Below are 26,599 nucleotides of genomic sequence, written 5' to 3'. Positions count from 1 at the left end.
TATTTCGAGCAGCATTAGCTAACTGTTCATTTTCTGCCTCTAAACGTGCTTGAATTTCACTGAGCATAACACTTATATGTTCACAAGTATCATTGAATATCTTAGACCGTTGTGTACTCTCTTCTCTTGAACTATCTGCACGTTCATACTCCCTTCGAATTTGTTGGTAGGTTTCTTCTAGAGATTGAACAGGTTTATAAATGTCATAATCAGGACTAGTTTTTAAGTAATTTTCCAAAAACGCATGACTAGTACTATAATATTCCTGATTTTCTTGCTCGTAAGACCAATTCGTGTGTGGATAGTAATTGGGCTCACTATGGTATGAACCATAACCTTGAAAAGGTTGGCGTTCCCAACTACTATTCCCACCATGGTCATAAAACTGATGATGTCCATATTCAAATTCAGGTCGATACTCATTGTATTGGCTTCTATCATACCAGTTCGACATTCTTAATTGCAAGGGAATTCTACACAACCACAAACAAGGCCGACTCGACTCCACCAAAACAAACCTAAAGATTTCTAGCAAACAAAAAGCATGATGGCTCCACTTAGATTGTTTCTAGACCAGCTTCTATCTTTCGAAAGGGAATTCGTTGCAATTTGAACAAACCCCTCTGGAATCAATCCGAGTCAAAGTAAGTTGAATTGAGGCGAGGGAAGCTCAGTGGAGCTTTGATACCCAAGGCCTCACCGCTATCACAAGGCGGCGCAGTCACGCATTCAACTCACAGAAACCATCATGAACTTTGGAGTGTGCTTAAAGAGCAACCAATATTTTTCGAACGAGTTTCCTATTAAGCTCGTTACCCTATCGGTCTCGTTCTATTCCAAATTTTAAAGCTTAGGTTCGCGTTCGGTTTCGTTTTCCTAAGGCGGGCAAGAAGAGAACGGTGATGAAATCCGAACCCTTATCTTGTTTAGGCCAGGCCTTGCCCTTTACTAGGAAAATAAAGACAGTCCGGTTCGTCCTCAAACAATTATCACCTTAAGGCAGACAGTAACCCGCTTGCAGGAGATTCGCGGGTGTTTCGATTGGACTTACCTCCCGTACCAGACGGGCGATGAACCGTTGTCGTCGACTCGGGCCACGACTCCTATGCCGTGTGCGAACCCGAGGGGCCGAGACGATATAGTAATCGTCGTCCTTCCCTGCAAACAGTTTGTATTTAATTTTTTTATTTTTAATTTATAACCCTTCCGTAGGGTTTTAAAAATAATGTCCAAAGTCCAGAATTAAGTCCAAATAAAAAAGAAAGTCCAAAATAAAAAAAAATTACAGTTTTCCTCACACACTCTAAAAAAAAAAAAATTAAAAATTAAATCCTAAAATTGTCCTTTTTTCTTCTCTTTTCGCTTTTCGCTTTAAGCTTTTTCCTCTCCAAGTCCTTAGTGCTCCACTTCGAACCTGTAAATCAAAGACAAAAAGACAAAGTAAAAAGGAACAAATAATTCTAAAAAAAAATAGTAAACCTAAAAAAAAAAAATTCTACCTAAGCACAAATCCGCGTCGGCGGCGCCAAAATGATTAAAGATTTAATGGGGGTTGTAGTAATAAAGGTTCGAACTCTAAGACTTGTGAAGGTAAAGGATTTTTTTAGACTTATAAAAATATATATACAAAATATTAACAATTTTGGGCGAGAGGTAACCAAGACACTAGATTCCACTACTACGCAAGATTGAATGATAAATATTTCAAAACTCTATTCAATTCTTAAGTCCTCTTTTATCTTTAATTCACTATCAATCATACAAATTCTCAAACATTATTTGTAAACCTTAAGCATAAATTATCAAGATATTAAACCAAGAATAACCTATCAAACTGAATAACAAATAATTAAGACAATCATTCAAACAATTTAAAACTCTGCAAAAGCAGCGATTAGGTGAATTATATAATTAAATGAAATAGTTACCCATTTATGTTGCGTGAATAGCTTCCTCCATTGCCTTGGTTACGAGGGAATTAACTCATCATGTTGGAAAACCTCTCAAAATATTTTATTAAGCTCAATTGATGTTTACAATAAAGAGAAAGATAAGTAAATGTTCTAAAACAGGATTCTGCGACCCACAGAAGGCGTCCAAAATTAACGACAAAGCTGAGGTGCTGTTGTCGCTGAAATGCTAAGACCCAACCTACGACTCACGGATGTGAGTCATTTTCACTGTTGATAAACGACTGCTGCTGCGAGTCCGTTCTTCGTGTTCTTGGTGTTCTTCATCAGCAGCAGCAGAGTTTGATCAACTCTTGATTTCTGCGTCTGTGGCTCTCCTCTCTTCTCCCAACTCTCGACAGACTCTCTAGTACTCCCAGGGAACATATTTATACACCTACAGCTCGTTGAATCTCCCTCAATTACTCCATATAATCTTCATTACTCGGTGTTTAAAGAAAATATTTTCCGAATATTTTCTTCCCTGAAATGATTCTCCACGCGTAAACAGCCTCTGATACTCCCTTATTTAGCTTCTACACGGTCCAAAAGTATGCTATAGTCCTCCATGCATCATCATAACACGTCCGAATCCCTCAAAAAATCCTCTCAAACCCGTGACTGCCATGTTCTCTGATGATGACTTGTTTAGCCGATTCTAGCCAAATTCGATCAATTCTGACACACATACTGTATTCCTTAAGCTATATCACATCTTCCTACCAATTTTTAGCCATTGAATCGCACCACAACACCTTCATTTTGTTGATTGAAAATCTGCCAGAGAGAGAATATATTTTCCCGCCAAAAATGAAATTTGAATTATGAGAAGAAAAGTGTCCTCCCCCTAATCCTGTACGGGTGTCCCTTTAGCAATTGGGGTGGAAATAGTAATTTTGGGGTGGAAATAGTAATTTTTCTGGGTTCCTCCGGTACATTTCTGGGACGCTTCCGGTGCATTTCTGGGGTGCCTTTAGTACTTTTCTCCGGGGTGTAAATCATCACTTTTTTGAGCTCATATCGCCGCAAAGGCTTATTTCTCTAAAAACATCTACAAAAACACAAAATAACACAATAAGTACTTAATCGAGTCTAACAATACAGAATATTGAGAACAAAATAGACACATAAATGCGTCTATCAAATACCCCCAAACTTATTATTTGCTAGTCCTCGAGCAAAATTTATTCTTGAAAAGTGACCGAGTTAATCTCGGGTGGGTTTATCAGAGGTATACCCACAAAAACCAATACTCCAGACCCTAGATATCTACGCAGAACCTTGGAAAGCACTAAAGAACCTCCTTGGTTGGCATACAATTATTGACTCTAAGAGGAAGAACCCTGATGCGAAATTCCAATTGGTGTACACGAGTTTGCACTCAAGCATACTAAAATTCATATAAGTGACAGAGCTCTACTAAGATAGTTTCACGATGGACATCATACTCGGAGTCAGACTAATCACATGAAAAGATTAAGAAGATGGAAAAAGAAAACACTAAAGAACCTTGGAAAGCACTAAAGAACCTCCTTGGTTGGCATACAATTATTGACTCTAAGAGGAAGAACCCTGATGCGAAATTCCAATTGGTGTACACGAGTTTGCACTCAAGCATACTAAAATTCATATAAGTGACAGAGCTCTACTAAGATAGTTTCACGATGGACATCATACTCGGAGTCAGACTAATCACATGAAAAGATTAAGAAGATGGAAAAAGAAAAATGTAGATGGTTGAAAAGTGAACGGTGTTTCCCATATCTGTCTGAAGGCCTCTGCCAAGATGAACCTAACCTAAATGACTGAGATACCGGTCTGACTAATATTAACACACTGGCATATACAAGGGAACCAGTGGTCAATAACTTAAATTTAGATCAACAAACTGGCAAATACAAGGGAACCAGCAGTTGACTACACATAACAATAACCATTTTTTTTTAACTTAACGGCATGAATAGATCTTTTGGATCCAAGCGCATGCTTCTTGTCAGCAGATTACACGATAGTTCCCACGGGTCCTGCATTCCACGCTTGCTTAGGCGACGGAAACAGGGAGAACACACGCATATTGCTATCCAAGTGTTAATACTTATTCCGATTGGTCTAACTGGTCCGGTCTAATTTTTTTTTTTTTTTTTTTTTTTTGAAAAGGTAACTCAGTCACTCTATTTCACCCTAGCAAAGGTAACAACTTGAATCGTGTGCCCCACCAAATCACTTGAAATAAAAGAAAACTAAAAATAGAAAGTGAAAAGGACTCGACGAGATATGGCGAAACTATCATGTTATTTCTAACACCTGAGCTCTGTGCTTTTATGAATAGACTCTATAGATGTTTCCATCTAGTCAGATTGGTCCCTCAACTCCTAAAACAAAAATGTTTCCATCCACTTAGATTGGTTAGTGCTATCCTTAATAGGCGTAAATTTCTAGGCTCTGGAGTTTATTTATTACGCAACTAAAAAGTTTCTCCCCATACCCCCAAACTTAAATCTAACATTGTCCTCAATGTTCTAAAGATAAAATTAAAAACATGAACAAGGAGAAACGGTTACTATTTGAAGTAAAAGATTTATTGAAGGATATTACCGTGTTGCGTGAGATTGGGTCACCTCCCAAGAAGTGCTAAGTTTAAAGTCTTCAGCCAGACTAAGAAAGGTTTAATCTCCTCGAATCATATAGCAATAGCCGAAATAATTGTGGGTTATCGAAACCAAATAGAGCTATCACAAGTAAAAGGAATCTGCAACAAGCCAAGAAAATGAACATGTACTGCATACCCTTATCTAGTTTCCTGATTAAGATACCTATGTCCCATTGTGGTTCAGGTTCAGGTTCTATGAAAGGATCTTGATAGAAAATTTTCATTGGATGCACTTCCTCATAGCTAAGATCCAACAGTTCAGGTTTAAAAGTCTGGAAAAACTCAATTAAAAATAATAACAACCTGAATAAATGGGGATCCTTAAAGTCAATCAGATTTGACTTACACAGTTGACCACAAAGAGAGTGGTGGTCTTCCTTAAACAGATGTGTCGACCCTAATCTCCTAAAGTAATTAGGTTTAGTCTCAAAACTTAATAATTGACACATCTGAAATTTATATGTTCCCACAATTGGTAGAAAAGTATTTGGTGGGAAAACAAAGTCAATCTGGGTATCATATCCTGGGCAAACCACATCAACCAGAGGATGGGTTTCTAACGACTGAAATTCTTCCTGGACATCATGAGGTTCGGGAAAACGAGTATGAAGATAATCTTGTAAGATGGTTGAGGCATTGATGTCAAGTCCCATGTAAGGGATCTTTCTAAGAGTTAAAGTACACGGAGAATGATGATTACCCCCAAACTTAGAGTCTTCAGTGTCTCTAGATAAACTGGTCACAACTTCCCTAATTTCTATGTCATCAGATTCTTGAAAATGGGCAATTGATTTTTCTAAGTTGTAATCTTGTGGGTGATTCTCAGGATAAACCGGTTCCTCTAAACCACCATCATATAAAGGATTATGAGAAAAAGTTTCTAGTAAAGGCTCATTAACTAAGGTGTTAATCATAGTTACTTCCTCCGATCCACTAATAAGTTCATCAAATAATGGATTGTCCAATACTATGTAGGCTAAAGGATCATGAACTACATCGTCTAAAAAGGTGGTATCCCTAATCAAATCCTCGTCCTTTTGAATAGGTGAATAATCATAAAAATTATTTGGATTTGAACTAGAAATAATATAATCACTATAAAGCTCAATTGGATTAATAGATTCCTGATCACTATGCCTACATATTTCAGATTCTTCATTACTACTATTCTCATCATCATCATCATTATAATAGCATGAAAATGATCGAACCTTATCAAAACAAGTAGTGTTACCAATTCTAACCGCGTCCTCTAAATTAGGCAAATATTCACTATTGATATCAAGGGTAGAATTAGAAACCCTATTTTGGAAATTTAGATTATTTCGAGCAGCATTAGCTAACTGTTCATTTTCTGCCTCTAAACGTGCTTGAATTTCACTGAGCATAACACTTATATGTTCACAAGTCTCATTGAATATCTTAGACCGTTGTGTACTCTCTTCTCTTGAACTATCTGCACGTTCATACTCCCTTCGAATTTGTTGGTAGGTTTCTTCTAGAGATTGAACAGGTTTATAAATGTCATAATCAGGACTAGTTTTTAAGTAATTTTCCAAAAACGCATGACTAGTACTATAATATTCCTGATTTTCTTGCTCGTAAGACCAATTCGTGTGTGGATAGTAATTGGGCTCACTATGGTATGAACCATAACCTTGAAAAGGTTGGCGTTCCCAACTACTATTCCCACCATGGTCATAAAACTGATGATGTCCATATTCAAATTCAGGTCGATACTCATTGTATTGGCTTCTATCATACCAGTTCGACATTCTTAATTGCAAGGGAATTCTACACAACCACAAACAAAGCCGACTCGACTCCACCAAAACAAACCTAAAGATTTCTAGCAAACAAAAATCATGATGGCTCCACTTAGATTGTTTCTAGACCAGCTTCTATCTTTCGAAAGGGAATTCGTTGCAATTTGAGCAAACCCCTCTGGAATCAATCCGAGTCAAAGTAAGTTGAATTGAGGCGAGGGAAGCTCAGTGGAGCTTTGATACCCAAGGCCTCACCGCTATCACAAGGCGGCGCAGTCACGCATTCAACTCACAGAAACCATCATGAACTTTGGAGTTTGCTTAAAGAGCAACCAATATTTTTCGAACGAGTTTCCTATTAAGCTCGTTACCCTATCGGTCTCGTTCTATTCCAAATTTTAAAGCTTAGGTTCGCGTTCGGTTTCGTTTTCCTAAGGCGGGCAAGAAGAGAACGGTGATGAAATCCGAACCCTTATCTTGTTTAGGCCAGGCCTTGCCCTTTACTAGGAAAATAAAGACAGTCCGGTTCGTCCTCAAACAATTATCACCTTAAGGCAGACAGTAACCCGCTTGCAGGAGATTCGCGGGTGTTTCGATTGGACTTACCTCCCGTACCAGACGGGCGATGAACCGTTGTCGTCGACTCGGGCCACGACTCCTATGCCGTGTGCGAACCCGAGGGGCCGAGACGATATAGTAATCGTCGTCCTTCCCTGCAAACAGTTTGTATTTAATTTTTTTATTTTTAATTTATAACCCTTCCGTAGGGTTTTAAAAATAATGTCCAAAGTCCAGAATTAAGTCCAAATAAAAAAGAAAGTCCAAAATAAAAAAAATTACAGTTTTCCTCACACACTCTAAAAAAAAAAAAATTAAAAATTAAATCCTAAAATTGTCCTTTTTTCTTCTCTTTTCGCTTTTCGCTTTAAGCTTTTTCCTCTCCAAGTCCTTAGTGCTCCACTTCGAACCTGTAAATCAAAGACAAAAAGACAAAGTAAAAAGGAACAAATAATTCTAAAAAAAAATAGTAAACCTAAAAAAAAAAAATTCTACCTAAGCACAAATCCGCGTCGGCGGCGCCAAAATGATTAAAGATTTAATGGGGGTTGTAGTAATAAAGGTTCGAACTCTAAGACTTGTGAAGGTAAAGGATTTTTTTAGACTTATAAAAATATATATACAAAATATTAACAATTTTGGGCGAGAGGTAACCAAGACACTAGATTCCACTACTACGCAAGATTGAATGATAAATATTTCAAAACTCTATTCAATTCTTAAGTCCTCTTTTATCTTTAATTCACTATCAATCATACAAATTCTCAAACATTATTTGTAAACCTTAAGCATAAATTATCAAGATATTAAACCAAGAATAACCTATCAAACTGAATAACAAATAATTAAGACAATCATTCAAACAATTTAAAACTCTGCAAAAGCAGCGATTAGGTGAATTATATAATTAAATGAAATAGTTACCCATTTATGTTGCGTGAATAGCTTCCTCCATTGCCTTGGTTACGAGGGAATTAACTCATCATGTTGGAAAACCTCTCAAAATATTTTATTAAGCTCAATTGATGTTTACAATAAAGAGAAAGATAAGTAAATGTTCTAAAAAAGGATTCTGCGACCCACAGAAGGGTCCAAAAATTAACGACAAAGATGAGGTGCTGTTGTCGCTGAAATGCTAAGACCCACACCTACGACCCACGGATGTGAGTCATTTTCACTGTTGATAAACGACTGCTGCTGCGAGTCCGTTCTTCGTGTTCTTGGTGTTCTTCATCAGCAGCAGCAGAGTTTGATCAACTCTTGATTTCTGCGTCTGTGGCTCTCCTCTCTTCTCCCAACTCTCGACAGCCTATCTAGTACTCCCAGGGAACATATTTATACACCTACAGCTCGTTGAATCTCCCTCAATTACTCCATATAATCTTCATTACTCGGTGTTTAAAGAAAATATTTTCCGAATATTTTCTTCCCTGAAATGATTCTCCACGCGTAAACAGCCTCTGGTTGCGGATAAGTCTCTTGAGACATGCTTTAAAAGTTTGAACACTGAAGAAACCTCAGTGAACAACAAGAGCACCACTAGAGATTAAGTTATATGTTGTAATACTTAATCCAGAAAAATAGACATCAATTTTTGATTTCTTTCAATGATTGTATTAGGTCTATTATGAATAAAATTATTTGATTTATAATTTTTCTTGTGATAGTTTTTGATTTACATAGCCTGTGCTTGAATGCTTTATCTTATTGCTATGTATGTGTATGGGATGTTTGATTTCGGTTTTCTAACCTTGATATTCGGTCTCATAATGTTGTGAACCCTTATAGTTTGGGTGACTTTTTGGTTTAGCAGGATTAAGTTCTAGCCCATGTTGGTAGGCTTTATCAAAGGATCATGAGGGTTTCTGATTGAAACAATATGTGAAAAAGTCACAATATGTTGAATCGTTTGGTTTAGCATAAAAGCATATGTGTTTCGGGGTTTTCAACTTTTGCTTGCAATAGTTAAAAACTGGTTTTCAACCTTTCTCTGGTAAAGGTTGGTTGTTGTTATTCTTTTTTTTTGCATAAGGATGACAACATAATGATATTTCGATATCAATTCTCCCTGGAAGAAGATGCAAACATATTGGAGGAGATGATGCGAAATTTGAGGTAACAATCTTGTTAGTTAATTTTTTTCTTGTTTAAGAAAAGCCTGATTTTATTGCGTATATCTATTGCTTTTGCTTAACAAAATTTTGGTACAATTGATGTTTTATTCCATTATTTGTGTATGGATGTGTGTGTGATTCAATTGGTTCCGGTTAAGAAAAACTATTGTTATATTTCTTTATTGTGTGGTATCAATTGTTTAGGGTTACAAAATTTCGGTGCAATCGCGGTGCTTTAATGTCTATGTTGTTTCAATTGTTTCTGGTTGAGGTGAATAATTATGCAAGTTGATTTATTTGGTTTGTATGAATTATTTATGGCTTAATGAAAGAAATTTTTTACGGGATGAATTGTTTAGTCCAATTTGATTTCGGATAAGATAAACTAAGTTAATTCTGATCTTAGTTAGACTTATCAAAGTGGAGGTTTTGGTTATTCAAGTCTAATCGAATGCCTTAACAAGAAATACTAGTTAACTAACCTAGTACTTGTCTTGTTTAAAAGTCAAAGGTCTAAGTTATGTGGATAATTAGAACCTGATGAGAAAAATAGAGTTATCTTTATTTTGTTCTTATCGAACAAGTGATTGTATTTGTACAATCGGTTTAGTAAAGGAACTAAGGTGGTTAGTCGTTTTTTTTATTTGCTAAACTATTAGGGAAAATTGCTTCGGGAAATTGTTTCATTGGCAGCATATCAAAAATAAAATTACTTTGTAGTTTCGGTTTTGATATTGGTTATCAAAAATGGTGTGCGGAACCCTCGTGCTTAACTCTATAGGTTGCAAGTCTATTAAGATTTGTAAGATCCTTTCGGTTTGTCCTTTATTTTGTCGTTTCTTTTTCATTTTATGAAAAAAAGGAGGAGAAATATATGAAGTAAACAAGTGACACTGGTATTGCTTTATATTGATTGGTATCACTAAGGGAAAGTATATTGGTGCTTAAACGTTTATTTAACGAAAGAGTGAAAGCATAGACTAAGGGGGAGTAGCATATCATATACAAAGGGAATAACAAAGACGTGCGGATTGAAAATCTACCTATCTTACCTTTAGGGGGAGTATTAGCTTTGTTATTATAATGTCAACAACGGCATTTATGGATTGAATGTATACAAGTTATTGTGTTGTTGAATTCGGGAATCAAGCGTATGTGTAATGAATTTTTGTAATTTATTTATCCATATGATGTAAGAGTTTTGTCACTAAAATTGACAAAGGGGGAGATTGTTAGAGCATAGCTCGGTTGAACCCACCAAGCGTTGGTATGTCAAGTTTGGTTGTCATATTTTATTGAGCCAAAACTTATTTTAAGAGTCGCTTGATTATGTACTAGAGTCAACTTCATATAGGTTAGCTTGAAAGTATTAGGATATGAGACGTTACAAGTATTGCGAAGACTTGAAGAAGTGAAGAAATAAGGAGCTACAACAAAAACATCATCCTTCCACTTGAGGTTAGTGATATTTGACTTGAACTGTTTCATTCCCTAACGTATCTTTGAAGTCGTGCATATTGAAAACAAAACTGCGAAGCATGAATGATTATAATCTAGTTAGACATAGTATTAAGGAATAGAATACGAGGTTTATTGCTTAACCATTAAACTTTGTAAATAAGAGATCGACATAATCGTTTGAATTCTATTGTGATTATGTATGGGTATAAGGTGAATATTTCATCCTAGGAAACAATGTTTTACATTTTTTTAAGGAAATAAATTTATGAACTTGTTTTGTGAATCGAAAGAGAAATTGCCAGGCATTATTGGTATTGTTATTCATTGCATATCTTTTGAACTACCAATATGTGTGATTAGTATAACCGCTCATGACTTATTTATGTTCTTGGTAAAACTATTCACAAAGGCCTGACTTTTGTATTGGTATGACTTTTATTAGTGAAATCGATCTTAAGTAATCACCTGAGATGGTATGATCGATTTAGTGTTATTGGTATGACCAACTATGGGTAAAGGGGAACCGATCCTAGTAAGAGGTGCAACCTATCACAAAGAGGAATCAATCCTTGTATGAGGTGCAACAAGTTTTTAGCAAAAAGGGGAACCGATCCTATAAACATTTGCAACACGTTTTTAGGCAAAGGGGAACCGATCCTACGGACATGTGCAGCAAGTACAAGTTAGATACCATATATATGTGGGGAACTGATCCTAGTACCTAGTCAACCGAATTTTGGTAACTAGCGTGACTATGCAAAGTACTCACATGGAGGTAGAACCGAAACTTGTTTTGGTAGAACCGTGAAACCCATGTTTAGTGATTGAGTGTTCTTGATCAATCAAGTAGTTCTTGAAAATCAGATGAACCAATTCTAAACTTGTTTGGGAGTGTGGAAATTCGGTTTCAAGATTGTAAGTATGAAAGAGGACTTACAAAGTAAAGATGTCGACATACTTTGAACACGTGCAGTAACGCTTATTTTTAATTGTTCAACGTTATTCCTTATTAGCCAAAGGAAGCAAATCCCGGATCGAATAAAATAAATTGAGAATTTTGTATTTAAGGTTTTTAAATTTATTTTTGGAAAATGAAAGTTAGTAATGTGCATTTACTAGTTGGAGATTTTCTAAGAGATTTTCGGTCATTATTTGGACAAAGCATTTCTAGGAGTTATGGAAACCGAATTTGGAATATATTGCATATCTTGAAAATATTTTCGGTTTTGGAAATTCCTTGGTGTCCAAACTTCCTTGGTCTATAATTATCAAAGTTTGCCTTTCGAGCAAGCTAATCCTCAGAGACAACAAAACTATCTCAGTTGTGCTGCTACTGGTGAAGCCTATTCGGAGAGGAGAGTAACCTAATTAGGCGAAATCTCTTACGGCCGCTCAGTTTAAAGACTTCTTTGGGATTGAGAAGCTTTATTAGTACCGTTGGCGGGAAACTAGATAATTGCGGCTTATCTTTTGTTTTTGATTGATTTGATTGACTAACGGTGGTTGAACTTTGATTGCAGCTAGTTTATTTATGCTTGAGAATATTCTCTACTGATATAAGATTCACTCAAACTAGATCGAAGTTTCGACGTGGATCTTTAGATTGTTTGTAGATCTAAAGACATCTTGTGATAATCCATTGTTAACAGACTCCGTTTTGTGCGTGATTGATCACAAGAGATTCAAGTTGATTGTGTGCAGGTGTTTATTGAAGATATAAGAAGATTTGAAGACAAAGAAGACTTTGAAGATTTCTGATTTGGGTTCATAATCTTTGGTGTGCACGATACTTGTTTCGGTAAAAGAGAATCCAACTATAATCAGTTTATCCTTGTGGTAGATTAGATTGATTAGTTGTGTAGATCGACATCAATACAATTATTTGTGATTAAAAGTATTGATTGCAAAATCTTAACAATTACTTTGGTAGTTGATAATAAGATAGATCTAAGAACCTGACAAAGGAGTTTATTGAGATAAACAGAAGAGCCTTTTTTCGAACTCACATCACTTGGTTGAAAAGAGTTGACACCAAACAGATTTGTTGTTCCTTTAATGCTTGGAATACGAACCAAAGGAATTGTTCCAAGTACGTGACTTATTACAGATCGGAGGCGTGGGAATACAGATGGAACTAAGTGAACTATAGGTTTAGTTGCTTGGTCTCAACTATACGAAGTTGGTTTGATTTTGTATAGCGGCTTAATCTTCAGAGTATTCAACTCTGGACAAGGTCCCGGGGTTTTTCTGCATTTGCGGTTTCCTCGTTAACAAAATCTTGTTGTGTCATTTACTTTTATTTTCCGCAATTACAATTGTTGTTATTATAATTTAAAGTAAATTACACAAACGTTAATTCCTATTTACTTGATAGTAGTCCTATTGTGTTTGGTTAAGTCTGAACCATTTATCAAGTAAACATACTTCGTTGTTGTATTGTCTTGATCTCGTATCCATAGACGACCACACGAAGTATGAACCGATTAGTTGTATTGTCTCGACTCAGTCCATAGACAATCACTTTCGGAGAAAGGACTTATAGGTGGAAAAGTTTTAGTTTTAGGTATATTTAGGTGCCCTCGTCTTTTCACAAAAACATAAACATTTAAATAACAAAATGCACCCTAAAAAAAGGGAATTGATTTATCTAAAACTCAAACTAAATAGTAGTCAATAATGAATTATAACAGAACTTATCAAATATTTAAAGTTGGACCAACTGGAGAAGTAAAATTAAATATGCTGAAATTCCAGACCTAAAGGAAAACAAAAAGAAATGAATAGTTACCTGAATCACAACATCAACGTTCTCCATGGTACCAAAAACCAATGTAGTGAAAATTAAAGATGAATTTCTGCTCGTCTTTTCCACAAACACTTAAATTGCATTAGGTTTACTCTCTCAAAATAAACAAAGTTCAACACAATTCTATCTTCTAAAAAACCAGCACAATGCTACGACTTCTGTACATTGAATTCAAGACGTGAAAATATTAATGTTATTAATTCAAATAGAACTTTATTAAAAATGAGGATCTGGAAGACCGAAAGAGTGAAAGGAAAAGATATTATTACCTGCTGCATTATATCAAACACATCAACTGAAGGAATTGAGAAAAACCCACCTAAAAATTAATACAATGGAATTAAAATATGCTAAACAGAAGTAAAAATGAAACTGAAAAATCTAAAACAAAACAAAATCTGAGAACCAAAACCAACCTGTGGGTGAAGTGAAGATTCTTCTTTTGTGTGTGAATTGATTCAGGAAATAAGATGTTGATCAAGGTAGTTAATATCGCGTACCGGTCGCGTACCGGTTAAATAATTATAAAATCATAATTAAAAATAACAAGAATCATATACATATCCCAAATTTCCAAAATACAAGGTGATTTATTAGTCAGCATTGTGATTGTTATCCCATTATGCCGGTAAATATTTTTTATTATCCTTCATATCTATCTTTTATATTTTCTTGCCTTGCAATCGAAATATGGTTTACATTTTATATCCTACCATATTGTAATTGATTTTATATTATAAATATATTAAGGATTTTTACATTCTCCAATTGACATTGTTGTACTTGTCTGTAAAGACTAGATGCATGTTGATGAAAAATTTATTCACGAAACCGATATTATCGATGTACAAGTAAAACAGATATATCGGTATATACCGGTCTATACAACCGATAATATCGTTTAGTCTCTGTATCGCCGATATTTTTGATATCGTATAGGTATTTTCCGATATTGGATAAAAACCTGTAATATCGGCCTGTACAACCGATATTGACTACCTTGATGTTGAGCAATAAGATAAAGATTGGAAGTGGGATTTAGTTTTAATCATGTATTTTTTTCTGTACATGTAGAGGGAGTGGTTGAGAAAGTGGTGGGTTAGTTTCGTTGGAAGTTACAAAGTGAGTCGGAGAAATTGAGGTAAATAAGAGTGTAAATGTTGTGAAACAAAATTTTGATGCTAATTGTGTGGGGCTAGAATCAATGAGAGAGCTGTATTTTGGAATACTCTCACCAGAGTTATCCACGTCAGCTTTTTATGGGGCCATAATGAAGGAGGATTGAGTATTGAGTTTCAATCATCATCTTGTTGGATTACCATGCCACACGCATTCACTAAAGCTAAATCGAGCTTTATATGATTTGATATTATCTAGAAGAATATGGTACAATTGTCTAAGTGAATACTCATTAATCTTGGGATATGCTTTAAATCTTATATGCCCATGAATTATTATTAGAGAAGTAAAATTCTGGATTTTCTAGATTTGATGTATAAAACATCAACTTGGTTAGAATTCCTAAAGAAATCTCCAAAGCATAAAAATGCTTAAAACAAGATTTCGAGATAAGATCTCGGTAAAACAAGATTGCAGTATGATCATTGTAGCTATCAATCCATTAATTTCGTCAACCTTGAAGTTTTAGACATGTTTAAATGGACAATCTAACACAATTACAGTCATTCAATCTCTTACTTTTAAGATTGATCGGTTTACATTTCAATAAAGGTAATGTATCACTATGTGATTTGTATTACACAAAAGATGTTTAAATAGTCCATTAGCTAAAACTATAGATACATGATGTTGGGTTTGTATTTTACATGTAAGTCTCTACCCATCATCAATATCGAAATCGGTCCGAGAAAACTCTTTCATCTTCGTGGTACCATTATGCCTTTACATAAAAGAACGCATAATGTCTCCCATAGGGAAAAGCTGGACCGTTTGAGTTTTTGATTTTTCAGCAGGTTTATTAAAGCAGCTGAATAGCCTCCTAGTTAGTAGTCTGTTAGTAGAGGATACGTCTTATTCATTCGGTCATTCACGATTGTTCACACAAACTAGTCGATAGTAAAAAGATGGTACAATCATAATATCATTAAGAAATTGCATAACCAGACAAAGTTTCTCAACTAAAGGGAGCCTCTAAAGACATTACAAGATGGTTCGTGATCTCCGTGCAGTATTATCGAACAAAATGGTCAACTGAGATGGCTACTCATCAAGGGAATAAATTCATACTAGACTGGTTTTAGGCGCATAAATATAAATTAACTTACTTAAAAATCTCACATTTACCTGATATGTAAAAAAATTTGAGTTTCCAAATCTACCTTTATACTTAACTTTGTTCTCATATCAGTTTTGCTTTCGCTTTATTTTTAATTAGATTTTGCATATACGTGCATAAATAGCAACTTGAATTTATAATTTTGCTCGAAGGATAACTGATGATTTCGCACACATATCTTGCGTGCCTAATCATGTAGTTACCACTTCCCTTAGTAACAATGATTGAAGTTGTAAATTCACTAAATTGTAATTATTTTATTTTATTTTATTTTTATCACTGTTTTCATGCTTAAATAAAAAATATATCACATATTATATGAGAGCAAACCAGTAATACTAAAGAAAAAAATATATTGATGCAGAGGGTTGGGGTTAAAAAAATTAAACATAATTGATAAAAATCACATGCTTGCCCTGCTCCAACACTGCCTTAGGCAAAAAACTAAAAACACGGAGAGGTATTTAGGTCAGACATGTAAAAATGCTTTTTTACTTTTTGCGATTTGGTTGACAAATGATTTATTAATGGTGATGTACTCATTTTGTTTTTGCAATAATCTTTTCAAAAGTTGGAATCCACCCAGAATTCAATATAAGTCCCAACCACCTAAGACAGAGGGGCCTCGATTGGGACTTATATTGAATATTAAAAAAAACAAAATCTTTTGGCCCTCTTATGATGGACGAAAGGTAAGGGATGGGATGTTTCCTGCTGAGATCTCAAGGCCAGACAATGGGGTCAAACTTTTAGGTGGTGCAGTCAGCCTCAATGATGAGTTTGTGAAAGGGCTTGCTATCAGGAGAGCAGAGAAGGCAGTGGAGTTGATGCAGGTCTTGTCCAAACTACGCGATCCTCTGAGTGAATTATTACTTCTGCGTGCATGTATGGGCATTTGTAAGCTGCTCTTTGGGCTTCGCATTTGTTTCCCGGGGTACACTACGGAGGAAGTAGATATCTTTGATGGAGGCTTGAGGGAGGCGATAGAGAGAATTGTGGTTTGTGGAGGTCCATTTTTCGGGGAGCTGCAATGGAAACTAGTTACACTGCCTATTTGGTATGGAGGCCTTGGGTTATACACGGCTAGGGAAGCATCACAATATGATTTTCTTGCATCACGTGTGCAATCTTGGGGGTTTCAAGATCACATACTCGGGGATAGTGGAGTGGAAGGTATGGATGACAATTTTCATATGGCATTGAAAACCTTACAAGAAACTCTGCCTGACCAAGACTTTAGTAGTTTCACCAATAAAGAAATCGTCCCCCTTAAAGCACAAAGCAACCTGGCGAGTGCTCTTTTTGGTAAAGTTGTTAAAGATATGGATAGGGTTTACGGGTTTTCGGACAGACAGAAAGCAGTTTTTGGTTGCCTACAAGCAACGCATGCACATGATTTTGTTCTTGCTATCTCGATTGAGGGCCTTGGGCAGAAGATATCCCCCTTGGAGTATAGGTCCATCCTTAAATACAGGTTAATGATTCCCCTATACCCTTCTGATTCACGTTGCCATGCTTGCATTACAGGCTGCTTAGACACATATGGGGAACATGCAGTTCATTGTAAGGTAGATCCTGGTTTTAAATATAGACATGATCATGTGAGAGATATCTTATATGATGTATTATGGAGGGATGGTATTTCAGCAAAGAAAGAGGCGTCGGTCAACTTTTTGACGGATCCTCTTGAAGGGAGATCAGCACTCAGGCCAGCGGATGTTCTTATTTTTGGGTGGGCCAATGGAAACACATGCGTGCGTTGACCTTACTGGGGTTTCTCCATTAGTAGGCATTGGACACAACTCTTTCACAGTTGGACAGGAAGCTTTGAAAGCTGCCTCGGGTAAGATAGTGAAGCATGAAAATGCGTGTATTGATAATGGACATGCTTTTACCCCCTTCGCCTTTGATATTTTTGGGTATCTGGCGCCATAGGCGGTTGGACTTCTAGCGAAAGTTCAAATAGTAATGCACAGTAATGTCATGACTCCTGATTCGAGAGAGTTTGTGTTTAAGAGGATAGGGTTTGTTATTCAAAAAGGGCTTGCGGCGCAACTTGTTGCTCGCTTGCCTGCTATGTAATAATTTCGTACTGTTATCTTTTTGTTTATAGTCATATTTTAAAAAAGACAAAGAAAAATTAAAATCAAAATCTATTAAAGTTGGGGTTTGTGTGGTTTGAATTGAGAGTTGTAGTTGATGTTGGTTATGGAGTTTTGAAATTAATCAAGTAAAAATCAAAAGATTCTAGGACTTTCGTCCGATTTGTCTTACACGGTATATGAAACATAATTGACGAACATTACTTTTTAGCCTGTTTGGACGTGTGAAAATGCCTCTTTCCTTTATATTAGTTAGTCTGAAATCATGGATACATGATAATTCGAGTACATTGTAATACAACGTACAAAAATACAAAAAATAATATATCCCAATGACATAAAATACACTATAATATCCATGACCCGACCATCAAAAATTGGACGAAATCCTTCAAGCATTCAACATGCAAATAACATCAACCCCTCTTTCTATCAGGGAGTGCAATTCAAACAAGGAAGAACTTCGTAACACATTTTTGCACCCCTCTTTCAGCGATTAGCGCGAAAAGTAAAATGATGGATGGGCCTAAACCCAGCAAGGAAACTAACGCTTGTAAAGTATTCCCTCACCCCCATAGACAACCACATCATGTAAACACAACTTCTTCATACGCATCAAACTATTGATCGTATCGATAGAAATTTCTTCCGGGGACACGAATCGAGCGTCAGGAAACTCCATCTACTTGGATGAGATAAGCTCATAAAACCAAAAATCGATGGAGGGATAGACATTCAAAGCAGCAACGACCATAACAAAGCACCCTGATAAATAAAATGTGGAACATCCATAAAAGGAACCAACTCAATCTGCGGTTGCTTATGCGATGAAAATACCTCAAACACCAACCAATTTTCGACAACATTCGACTCACCCTATCCTCAACCAGCCCAAAACTGAGGCAATTAGCATGCCTCATTCCCATTAAGAATCGACATATGTTTTATCAGTTCAAAAATGGTTTAAACTCACACATCCAAGCTAATTGGATCCCATAACGCCACAATACCCTTGACCCAGTATAATAAATCACAGACATCATCGATGTGGTAACCCATTCTTGGTCCCATGAAAAGTTGAACATCCTTCCACCCCTCATAGTTCAACAAATCCTAATCATCCATATTTCACTTGAACCATGATAAAATCATTTGGCCACACACAAAGTCTGGTAGTTACACTACAACATCCGAATAAAAATACCTCGTCAGCGCTTCTGATCAGTTGCATCAACCCGCTATCAGAGCAAGTCTTATGGTGGAATCCATCCTATTTCAAGTGTGGAAAAACCATGGAATGCCAAGTCTAGTGGCTTCCAAATTGATGTTTTCCATGAAAAATCCAAGCAGTGTTTCATGGTTTCGTGTAATGGTCCGTGCAATCCATGATAGTGCTAATCAGATTAGCATAAAACGCTATTCAGAATAGCGCACTAGAAGACGAAAAGCGCTTTTTTTTATCCGTATATTTAAACGAGCCATTGGAAATCTAATGGATGAGAAAATAGTGCTTATCTTAATAGCGTTTTGTGCTATTCTGAATAGCGTTTTGTGCTATTCTGATTAGCATTTTTTTAGCGTTATTCTGATTAGCGCTCAACTAAGATTAGCGTATTTGTTGTTCCACCACTACACTTGCACTTCCATCCACGATTCCAAATACTGAGGTGGCGTGGAAGATGGAAGATGGAACTCTTTCACCATAAGACTTGCTCTCATATCTTCCAAATTCCATAGGACGCTTGCATGTCTCCCAAAAATACATCATTTCTTGAGGAAAGAAATTAACAAGGGTATGCCGACCCTCAACATCCTAAATCATATCCATTTCTTCAACTCCGACACGTGTCTACAAATGCAACTCGGATCCCGAAACTGCCGGGAACGTTCTCCTTCATTTTTCAATATCCATTGACTCATGGAACTACCTATTGGACCAATTACCCAATCCCATAAACACCCCACACAATCACCCCATCTCTCTAAACCCTCAAACCACAATTTCCCAAATTTCTACGAACAGATGCCCAGGCCTCCGTTACTACATCATTTTGTTTCCTTTTCTGGTCCTTATGGATATGTATAGATGAACTAATATACCGTCATGCGCAACCGAAGCCGAAAAGCGTGGTGAAAATGGTTGTTCGACAGTATTCACAACTCAACATTCCTTCAGTATCATCTAGGATTCAACCTTTCTATCAATCCTGTAAATAGAATAATCGAGACTACAACCATCCTAGTAGACTGGCTCAAACATAACATAGACTGGATCAAAATCAACATAGACGTAGAAGTTAAAGGACATCGAGGAATAACAGGAGCATAGGCAGTAGCTACAACAATCCTGGCAATTGCACATCCTTTGGGAGTCACCACTGCTCTTACAACCGAAACCCGAGCGATCCTCAATGCTACCAGAACGGTATCAGCAAGGACGGTATTGGGGGTGGCTGAGGGGTGCTCCAACCATCCCCAAATCTCTAAAGATCACCAAAAAGTCATATATTGATGTTGTATTAGCCCACCTAGGCTCTGGATCCTGCTTCCGTCATTGGGTATCAGATCGATGCTTCCGTCGTTGGGTATCAGGTCGATGCTGGCTGAAGTTCCAATTCAAAACAGATTCGGAGAATCTTCTAAAATTCTTAATATCAAGGAGCCACCATGCTACATATATACAAAAATACACTGTCCACCATGGTAGGAGGGTGATCCGTCACAGATTTGTTCTTAGTCTGTTCGGGATGCCAAAATCCATAGTGCAATCAACCTGGATCTCCTTATCTTTTTCCTTGAAAAGGTTAGTCCGGTAAATGTGTGTGAGAGACCAGTTGTCTACTACATATTATAACCGCACGTGCTATAAATAATCGTCGACTCTCGATATCTAAAACCAACTCTAGGGTTTAGTTGTAGATCGTTCTTCATTAAATTTGATTTTCCCCTAGAAAACTGTTTCAGCTTCTCAAACAGAAACCCTAATCCTTAAAAGTTATGTTTTATCGACCAGAGCACAGTTAAGTTCAATGATGCGCTCAATTCAGAATTTTCACGAATAATTAGATAATCTCCCGATTTTTTCTTCATCAGTTATAAATCACTGAGGCAAATAGATTTCATAGCAAGTGATGGATGCTGGGAAGCATTTTAAGACGAAGATTTGTGTGTTATTTCAAAGAGGACATTGTTCGCGTCAGAATTGTTCATTCGCACATGGAAATGAAGAACTTAGGCGATTTTCTTCTGGGTCTTTTAATGGTAAGAAATAACAAAATAGTTTTTCATTTTGTTGGCTTTGTTATCTTACATCAATTCTATTAGCAATTTCCGTGGAATTAAGCTGTTTATTACTATAAGCTGTTTATTCTATAAGCAATTCACAAGTACTAACTGTAACTAGGGAAGAGATGCAAAGGAAGAATTATGTATTAGCATTTTCAGTGCTATTTGTAGTTTACAAGACTGAAGTCCAATATGGCAAGATATAGATTGAAAATGTTTAATGGAATATGCAAAAGATACAGATGTATGTTAGACCACCTTGTTCTATGAAGTGATCTTTAGTTCTAGATTTACTCTCATAAATATTTCAAGTCATTTATCTCCGTCAATTACGTTCTGCTTAGTGACTCATATGTTAACTTCGCCCTCGTTTCTTTCCAACATTTCTGCATATTTCTTACATGGATATGCCTAGAAGTTTCCTTCGTTTCTCTTGTATTTTCAGATCTTGTTTAAAGATGATGATTTTCTTACAGAGTTGAGGGATTGAGATTCTATTTTCTTCAGATCTGTATTTGAACTTTCTTCTGCCTAAGTTAGAGCAGGAAGCAAGTGGAGATTAATAATCAAATTATTACAGATATCCGTGGAAGAGTCGTGGTTATTTGGACTATATGGAAATATCATGTGCATCTGATTATCTTTCTAACATAATATCTAATACATATCAGCGGCATGAGTATTCTGTTCATCACTGCTTGAATACCTACTGAAGTATTAAGTGCTGTGTGAGGTGGTTGTTCTTACTTCTGTTTTTAATTATGTCCCCATGGGAAACTGGTTTTGGGGATAATGATTTCTCGAAACAGAAAAGGGTCTATGTACTAATCATAAAAGCTAGATATTCCTGAATAGTATTTTCAACGCCCCAACACTTTCGTAGTAAGTCATTCATGCAGCTCAGAGTGATGGAGTACTCTTCATAACGAGTCTTCCTTGATAATTAAGAAAATGGATTTCTTCAATGGAGATCTAGTGCAGAATTTATATTGGAACCTGTGGTCAAACAGACCCATTTTACTATGTGGAATCATTTGTTATGGCAGCAGAGAGAATCTCCTTGCGGTTGTGATATTTTCTTATTTCATGAAGGAAGTTATGTCGAGTATTTTTCTCTCTTACTTGCTTCCTTGATAATCGAAGGGTTTTCTCAGTTGTGTGACCTCAAATACGGGCATAATCAAATATCATTACTTATATCGAAGGTGTTAATTCTATGGTTTCCTTTGGAACTGACAAGAAGCATTATTTCTATTCATTATAAAGTTTCTCATATTGCTCCTTGTAATGGTAAGCTTAGCCTTTCATGTGATTAATTGGTATCCCCTTGACGTTTAGATGAAAAGTGAAATCAAAAGTTTCGCCTTTCCGAGTTTAAATATTTTTTATTCAGGTGAGCAAGAATATAGAGGCAACGACTTGAGGGATAGGCTTGGTAGAAGGCATTCACCTCAAAGACGATTTTCCCCTGTGAGAGATTCAAGAGACCAAAATGCATTCCATGGTCAGAAGCAACATCACTTTAATAGAGGTAAAATAGTTTATTTGCATTTATACTGCAGATTTAGGATTGCTAGATATTCGAAATTCATGTCAGTTTCTTGATAGATCACTTGTTGATCTTGCTTGATGTTTTGTCTGGCTGCAACATTTTCTTGCAGGATGCAGTCCTCCAAGATCTCCAGGAAAAAAAAGGTAAGCATGAGCTCTTTACAGGACTTCTTATTTTGACTTGGTGAATGCATTTATTATATTAAAGATTAAAATTTGTTCCTGCTGAGGTCGTCTCATTTGAAATTCAATTGTAGATTTCAGAAACTTTTCAAAGTCCTAACATTCTGTATGCCGCTTTGAGTACATCAAATGGATGTATGAGTTGTTTGCTCATATATGCATTTATGGATTGGCCTGTTTTATTAGTATTCCCCTCATTGGTTCGGGCAGGTGTGAATTTAAGTTTGTAACTTATTTGGAACACGTATTGTCGAGTTGTCACGCTTTATGGGATCAGTCTTTTCTGGGATAATTAATGGTGAAAGAAACAGCAGGTGGAATCAACATTTGGCTGGGCAAACTCATGCCACTGGAAATTTTAAGGAGAGAAGACCCCATGGTGGAGATGATGTTGATCTGCAGGTTTGAAGTTACCATGAATAATCAACTTACTTAAAAGATGGATTTTACATCATCGGTAATCTGTCTAAATGTTAGTCAGCTTACCTGCCTGTTTCATTTGGAAATGCGTTGTAGGTCAAACACATGCAATTGGCTATTGGCAGGCTTGATGATCACAAAAGCCAACTAGAGGTAAGTCCAGACTCACTGGATATCAAGCCGATGCTGTAGGTCAAGGTTAAGTAAAAGTACTTGGATGTGATAATGGACCTAGAACACACATCTGAGTCTGATATACATTTGAACTTGTTCTTGTTATCTTCATTGTTAAGAGCCACATGGAAGAGAGGATCCTACAGTCTGAAAACCTTGCTACTAGAATTGAGGAGCTTGAAGCCCACCTGATCAAGGAACAAGAAGATTGTAAAAGGTACTCAGATAAATAATTCTAAAAATTTGCTTGTTAGTAATAAGTTGGAAAGTTATTCTTTCTTTATCTGAAATTTGGTTGGGCATCTTTTTCTTAGGATAACTTCAAAAGTTAAGAAATTTATTAAAGCACACGTCCGGCATTCAAGGGCGCAAGAAGAACTGGAGAAGTAAGTTTCTAATCATCACGTGTTTGTATCTCAATATGCACATATATGCATGATGCTTCTTTTCGTTTTCTTCCTTTACTAATTTCTTAGATGTGTGGACATCCTTGTTAAGGTCGCAAGCTTGGCTTCAGAAGTTGGGAGATCAGTTAGCTTCTGATGCTTCGAGACCCAGTGCAAACAAAGAGGGTTTAAGTCTTCAAATTTGTAGGGATGGAGAATTTAACCAGGATGACGCTCTGAGCCCAAGAAAAGAGTTGCAAAATCATGCGTCTCCATTCAAGAAAAGGTTGCAAAGTAGTATTGGGGTTAGTAAAGCAAAACAAGGTATCCCTCAAAATTTATATTAATTAACACCTATTGCAGTAGAGTAATTTCATGGTTTTAAATCCAACTTCCCAAGGAGGACGTTGATGTCTGAGCCCAGCCTAGCTGGTGGACTAATGTGTGTAGGGGATTCTTAACATTTGCAGTTTAAGCTATTGCGTATAGTAACCTCAAGTTGTTGGGAGCTTGAAATTGTAAATCAGCAGAAGAAAGACATGTTTACAGGACGCTCAGTCGACTGCATATAAACTTTGAAAGGCATCTTACTTTCTCAGTTATTGTTGACATTTTAATCTTATCGCAGCAAATATGAAGAAGTCTCTTGCGGGACCAAATAGATTAGAGAAGTTCAGTCAGCGGGACAGAATCTCAGAGTCGGAACACAATCCTAAAGAAGGTGATTCAGTGAATAATAATAGTGTGGGAAGCAAACGCCACAGATCTCTAGGGATGGAGAACAAGAGTAAGCGAAGAAAGAATGATCCTTCCAGTATTGCATCCCTTGAAAAGGTGTTCAACCAAACTTCGTCTTGTAGTATGCTATTCTCTTGTCCTCCTGGTTTAAATTCGACTCTTTTGTGTAGATGTCTTCATATTAGAGGCTGCTTACACCGAAAAAAGGAAAACCTTATTATTTCTTTGGCTTGTGTAGGCCAAGGGCGTGGACTCAGGACATATGTTGCCCTCAACCAGTATGGCTGCTCATGCAGTTGATGAATTCACCGATACCATTGATATGGATGAGAAAATTGAGGAAGTGGACGCTACTACAAATGGTGTTGATAAGGCATTAGAGAAGGCTTACTCTCCACTTCCTCCACCCCCACCGCCTCCTCCCCGTCAAGATGTTTACATCCATGTTAGTTGCCTTCCCATTTGTATTTCTTTGTCCAACTCGAGTTACTTAACGCTAGGTAGCCATTTTTCTGGCCAGGTTATTTTGTGGAGTCTGTATCAGCCTAACTTGAATTATCATATACTGGTCATCAGGTTCTGGTGTTCTGTTCTTTAGCATCTTTAATAACTTATGTTCTGCTCTGATCTGGTTTTGCAGTATGAGACCGAAGAGGATGAAATTGATGCAGGCGAATCGGACGGCAACCCGCGGGACCGAGATATCCATAGTGAAGAGAAGTTGGATTTGGATACCGATTAGGTGTACTACAATATAAATTAGTCTTCTGATATGTAAAGTTCAATCTTTTTTGTTGCGATGACAGTTGTCTTGGGTGCAATTTTAAACTTTGGTTGAGAAAATTAAAAGAATGCCGTTTCAGGTCTTCATTAATTCAGTTCCAATTTTATCCAGTACCTGCTACAAGATGGGGTTACCATTCTTGGCATAAACTTCAGATAGAGATGGGTTTTTTACTCCCCAACGTATCTGCAACAAGATATTTTAACTTCTGCAGATCAGAAAAAAGAGAGCAATTTGTATAGTATTAGTAGTCTTTTCATGTCCATTTAACTTGGCTAAATACAGATTCCCATGGAAAAAATATATTAAAAGGAATTAGCAACAAGTATGGCCTGTCTGCACCTAGCCTTAGCCTGTTCAATCCTTTCCTTGAGAGTTTCTTCTTTCACAGAAGCTTTAATCATTGCCAGATCCATCTCCATCAATCTCAGAACCCTAGACAGTTCTGTAATCAATCGGTCTTCTACTCCTTCCTCTCTTAATACTTCTGCTTCTTCTCTTGCAGCTTCTGCCACTATCTCTCCAGTTTTTGCTAATAATTCTGTAGACCCAAAATCCCCCCTCTCCATCAAGCCTTCCAATTTCTCCAGATAATCTGCAATTACATACCCCTTCGGCTTCTCCACCAATATCTCTTTGGTTCTCTTCCATCCTATTTCGAAATTCTTGGGTTCAGGTTTCACCAGACCCAGTCTAGATTTCCTGTCTCGGATAATTTCCGATTTCCGTCGCTTCTCTATGTCTAGCTGGTCTTCTTTATTTTCTGTTTCCAGTTCTGAATTTGAGTCTGGGAAATTGCTAATCTTTTGAGGAGCTGGATTTGAAGTGCATTTGATGTGTCCAAGGCAGGCGAAACGACTGCCGGAGAATAATATCTCTGATCGAGTCGCAGTAATTAGAGAGGTTGGAATAGTGTAGGTATGGTTGAGAGTTTTCCGATGAGATAGGAAGTGAAGAGCCGTGGAAGCCATAACTAAGCTAGTGGATGAAAGAAGATAAGTAAGGTCGTGGTTCTATTCTTGATAAAGTTGGGATGTTTTCTTTGTGAGATGGTCAAGGTTTGGTCCATTCTCTTTGACTTCTCTTGTTCTTGTTGTACCTTGTACTAATAATATCTATATATTTGTAATTTACCCAATGGAATGTGTTCCCCCAAAAACTTCTGATAAATGATGGTTGAGTTTTTATTAAAACACAAACCTTAGTTTAAATGTCATTAATCAATCTAAGAGCATTCTCAACTTGGCTTGTTAAGGATACTGTTCTGGTATCTTAGAAAACAATTATTCCCATGATCCTGTTCTGGTCTCTTATTTAGAAGATAGTTAGACAGGAGATAGTCTGTTAATAGCATAAGATTTTTTGATACCCGCATC

The 26,599-nt window shown here is 36.7% G+C and overlaps 2 protein-coding genes across 4 annotated transcripts; one reads left to right on the top strand and one right to left on the bottom strand.

Moving 5' to 3' along the window:
- The first annotated feature begins 20,581 nt into the window (after nt 1-20,581).
- On the top strand, nt 20,582-25,315 carry LOC113287847 (zinc finger CCCH domain-containing protein 13-like). 3 transcript variants are annotated; one of them, XM_026536700.1, is made up of 12 exons: nt 20,582-20,963; nt 22,131-22,277; nt 22,381-22,518; nt 22,649-22,682; nt 23,036-23,123; nt 23,238-23,294; nt 23,435-23,532; nt 23,630-23,701; nt 23,814-24,025; nt 24,330-24,535; nt 24,678-24,884; nt 25,080-25,315. In XM_026536700.1, exons 1-12 carry the CDS (start codon nt 20,834-20,836, stop codon nt 25,179-25,181), a joined length of 1,491 nt encoding a protein of 496 aa, XP_026392485.1. In that variant the 5' UTR covers nt 20,582-20,833; the 3' UTR covers nt 25,182-25,315. The 3 variants fall into 3 exon arrangements, with proteins under 3 accessions (XP_026392485.1, XP_026392484.1, XP_026392486.1); XM_026536699.1 differs by having other exon boundaries at nt 23,033-23,123; XM_026536701.1 differs by lacking the exon at nt 22,131-22,277 and having other exon boundaries at nt 20,583-20,963; nt 23,033-23,123.
- A 123-nt stretch (nt 25,316-25,438) lies between these two features.
- LOC113287848 lies at nt 25,439-26,349 on the bottom strand. Its single transcript, XM_026536702.1, has one exon. It carries the CDS (start codon nt 26,192-26,194, stop codon nt 25,529-25,531), a length of 666 nt encoding a protein of 221 aa, XP_026392487.1. The 5' UTR covers nt 26,195-26,349; the 3' UTR covers nt 25,439-25,528.
- Between the last annotated feature and the right edge of the window lie 250 nt (nt 26,350-26,599).

This window comes from Papaver somniferum, chromosome 6, assembly GCF_003573695.1.
Source record: "Papaver somniferum cultivar HN1 chromosome 6, ASM357369v1, whole genome shotgun sequence".
In the NCBI taxonomy this organism is placed as follows: domain Eukaryota; kingdom Viridiplantae; phylum Streptophyta; class Magnoliopsida; order Ranunculales; family Papaveraceae; genus Papaver; species Papaver somniferum.
Note: the sequence above shows the minus strand (reverse complement) of the source record. Positions and strands in the feature narration are given on the sequence as shown.

Coding starts and splice junctions, on each gene's coding strand:
- LOC113287847 (XM_026536699.1), top strand. CDS start 20,834: ATGGATGCTGGGAAGCATTTTAAGACGAAGATTTGTGTGTTATTTCAA. Junction 24,026..24,329: donor GGTTAGTAAAGCAAAACAAG/GTATCCCTCAAA, acceptor ATCTTATCGCAG/CAAATATGAAGAAGTCTCTT. Junction 24,885..25,079: donor GTCAAGATGTTTACATCCAT/GTTAGTTGCCTT, acceptor CTGGTTTTGCAG/TATGAGACCGAAGAGGATGA.
- LOC113287848 (XM_026536702.1), bottom strand. CDS start 26,194: ATGGCTTCCACGGCTCTTCACTTCCTATCTCATCGGAAAACTCTCAAC.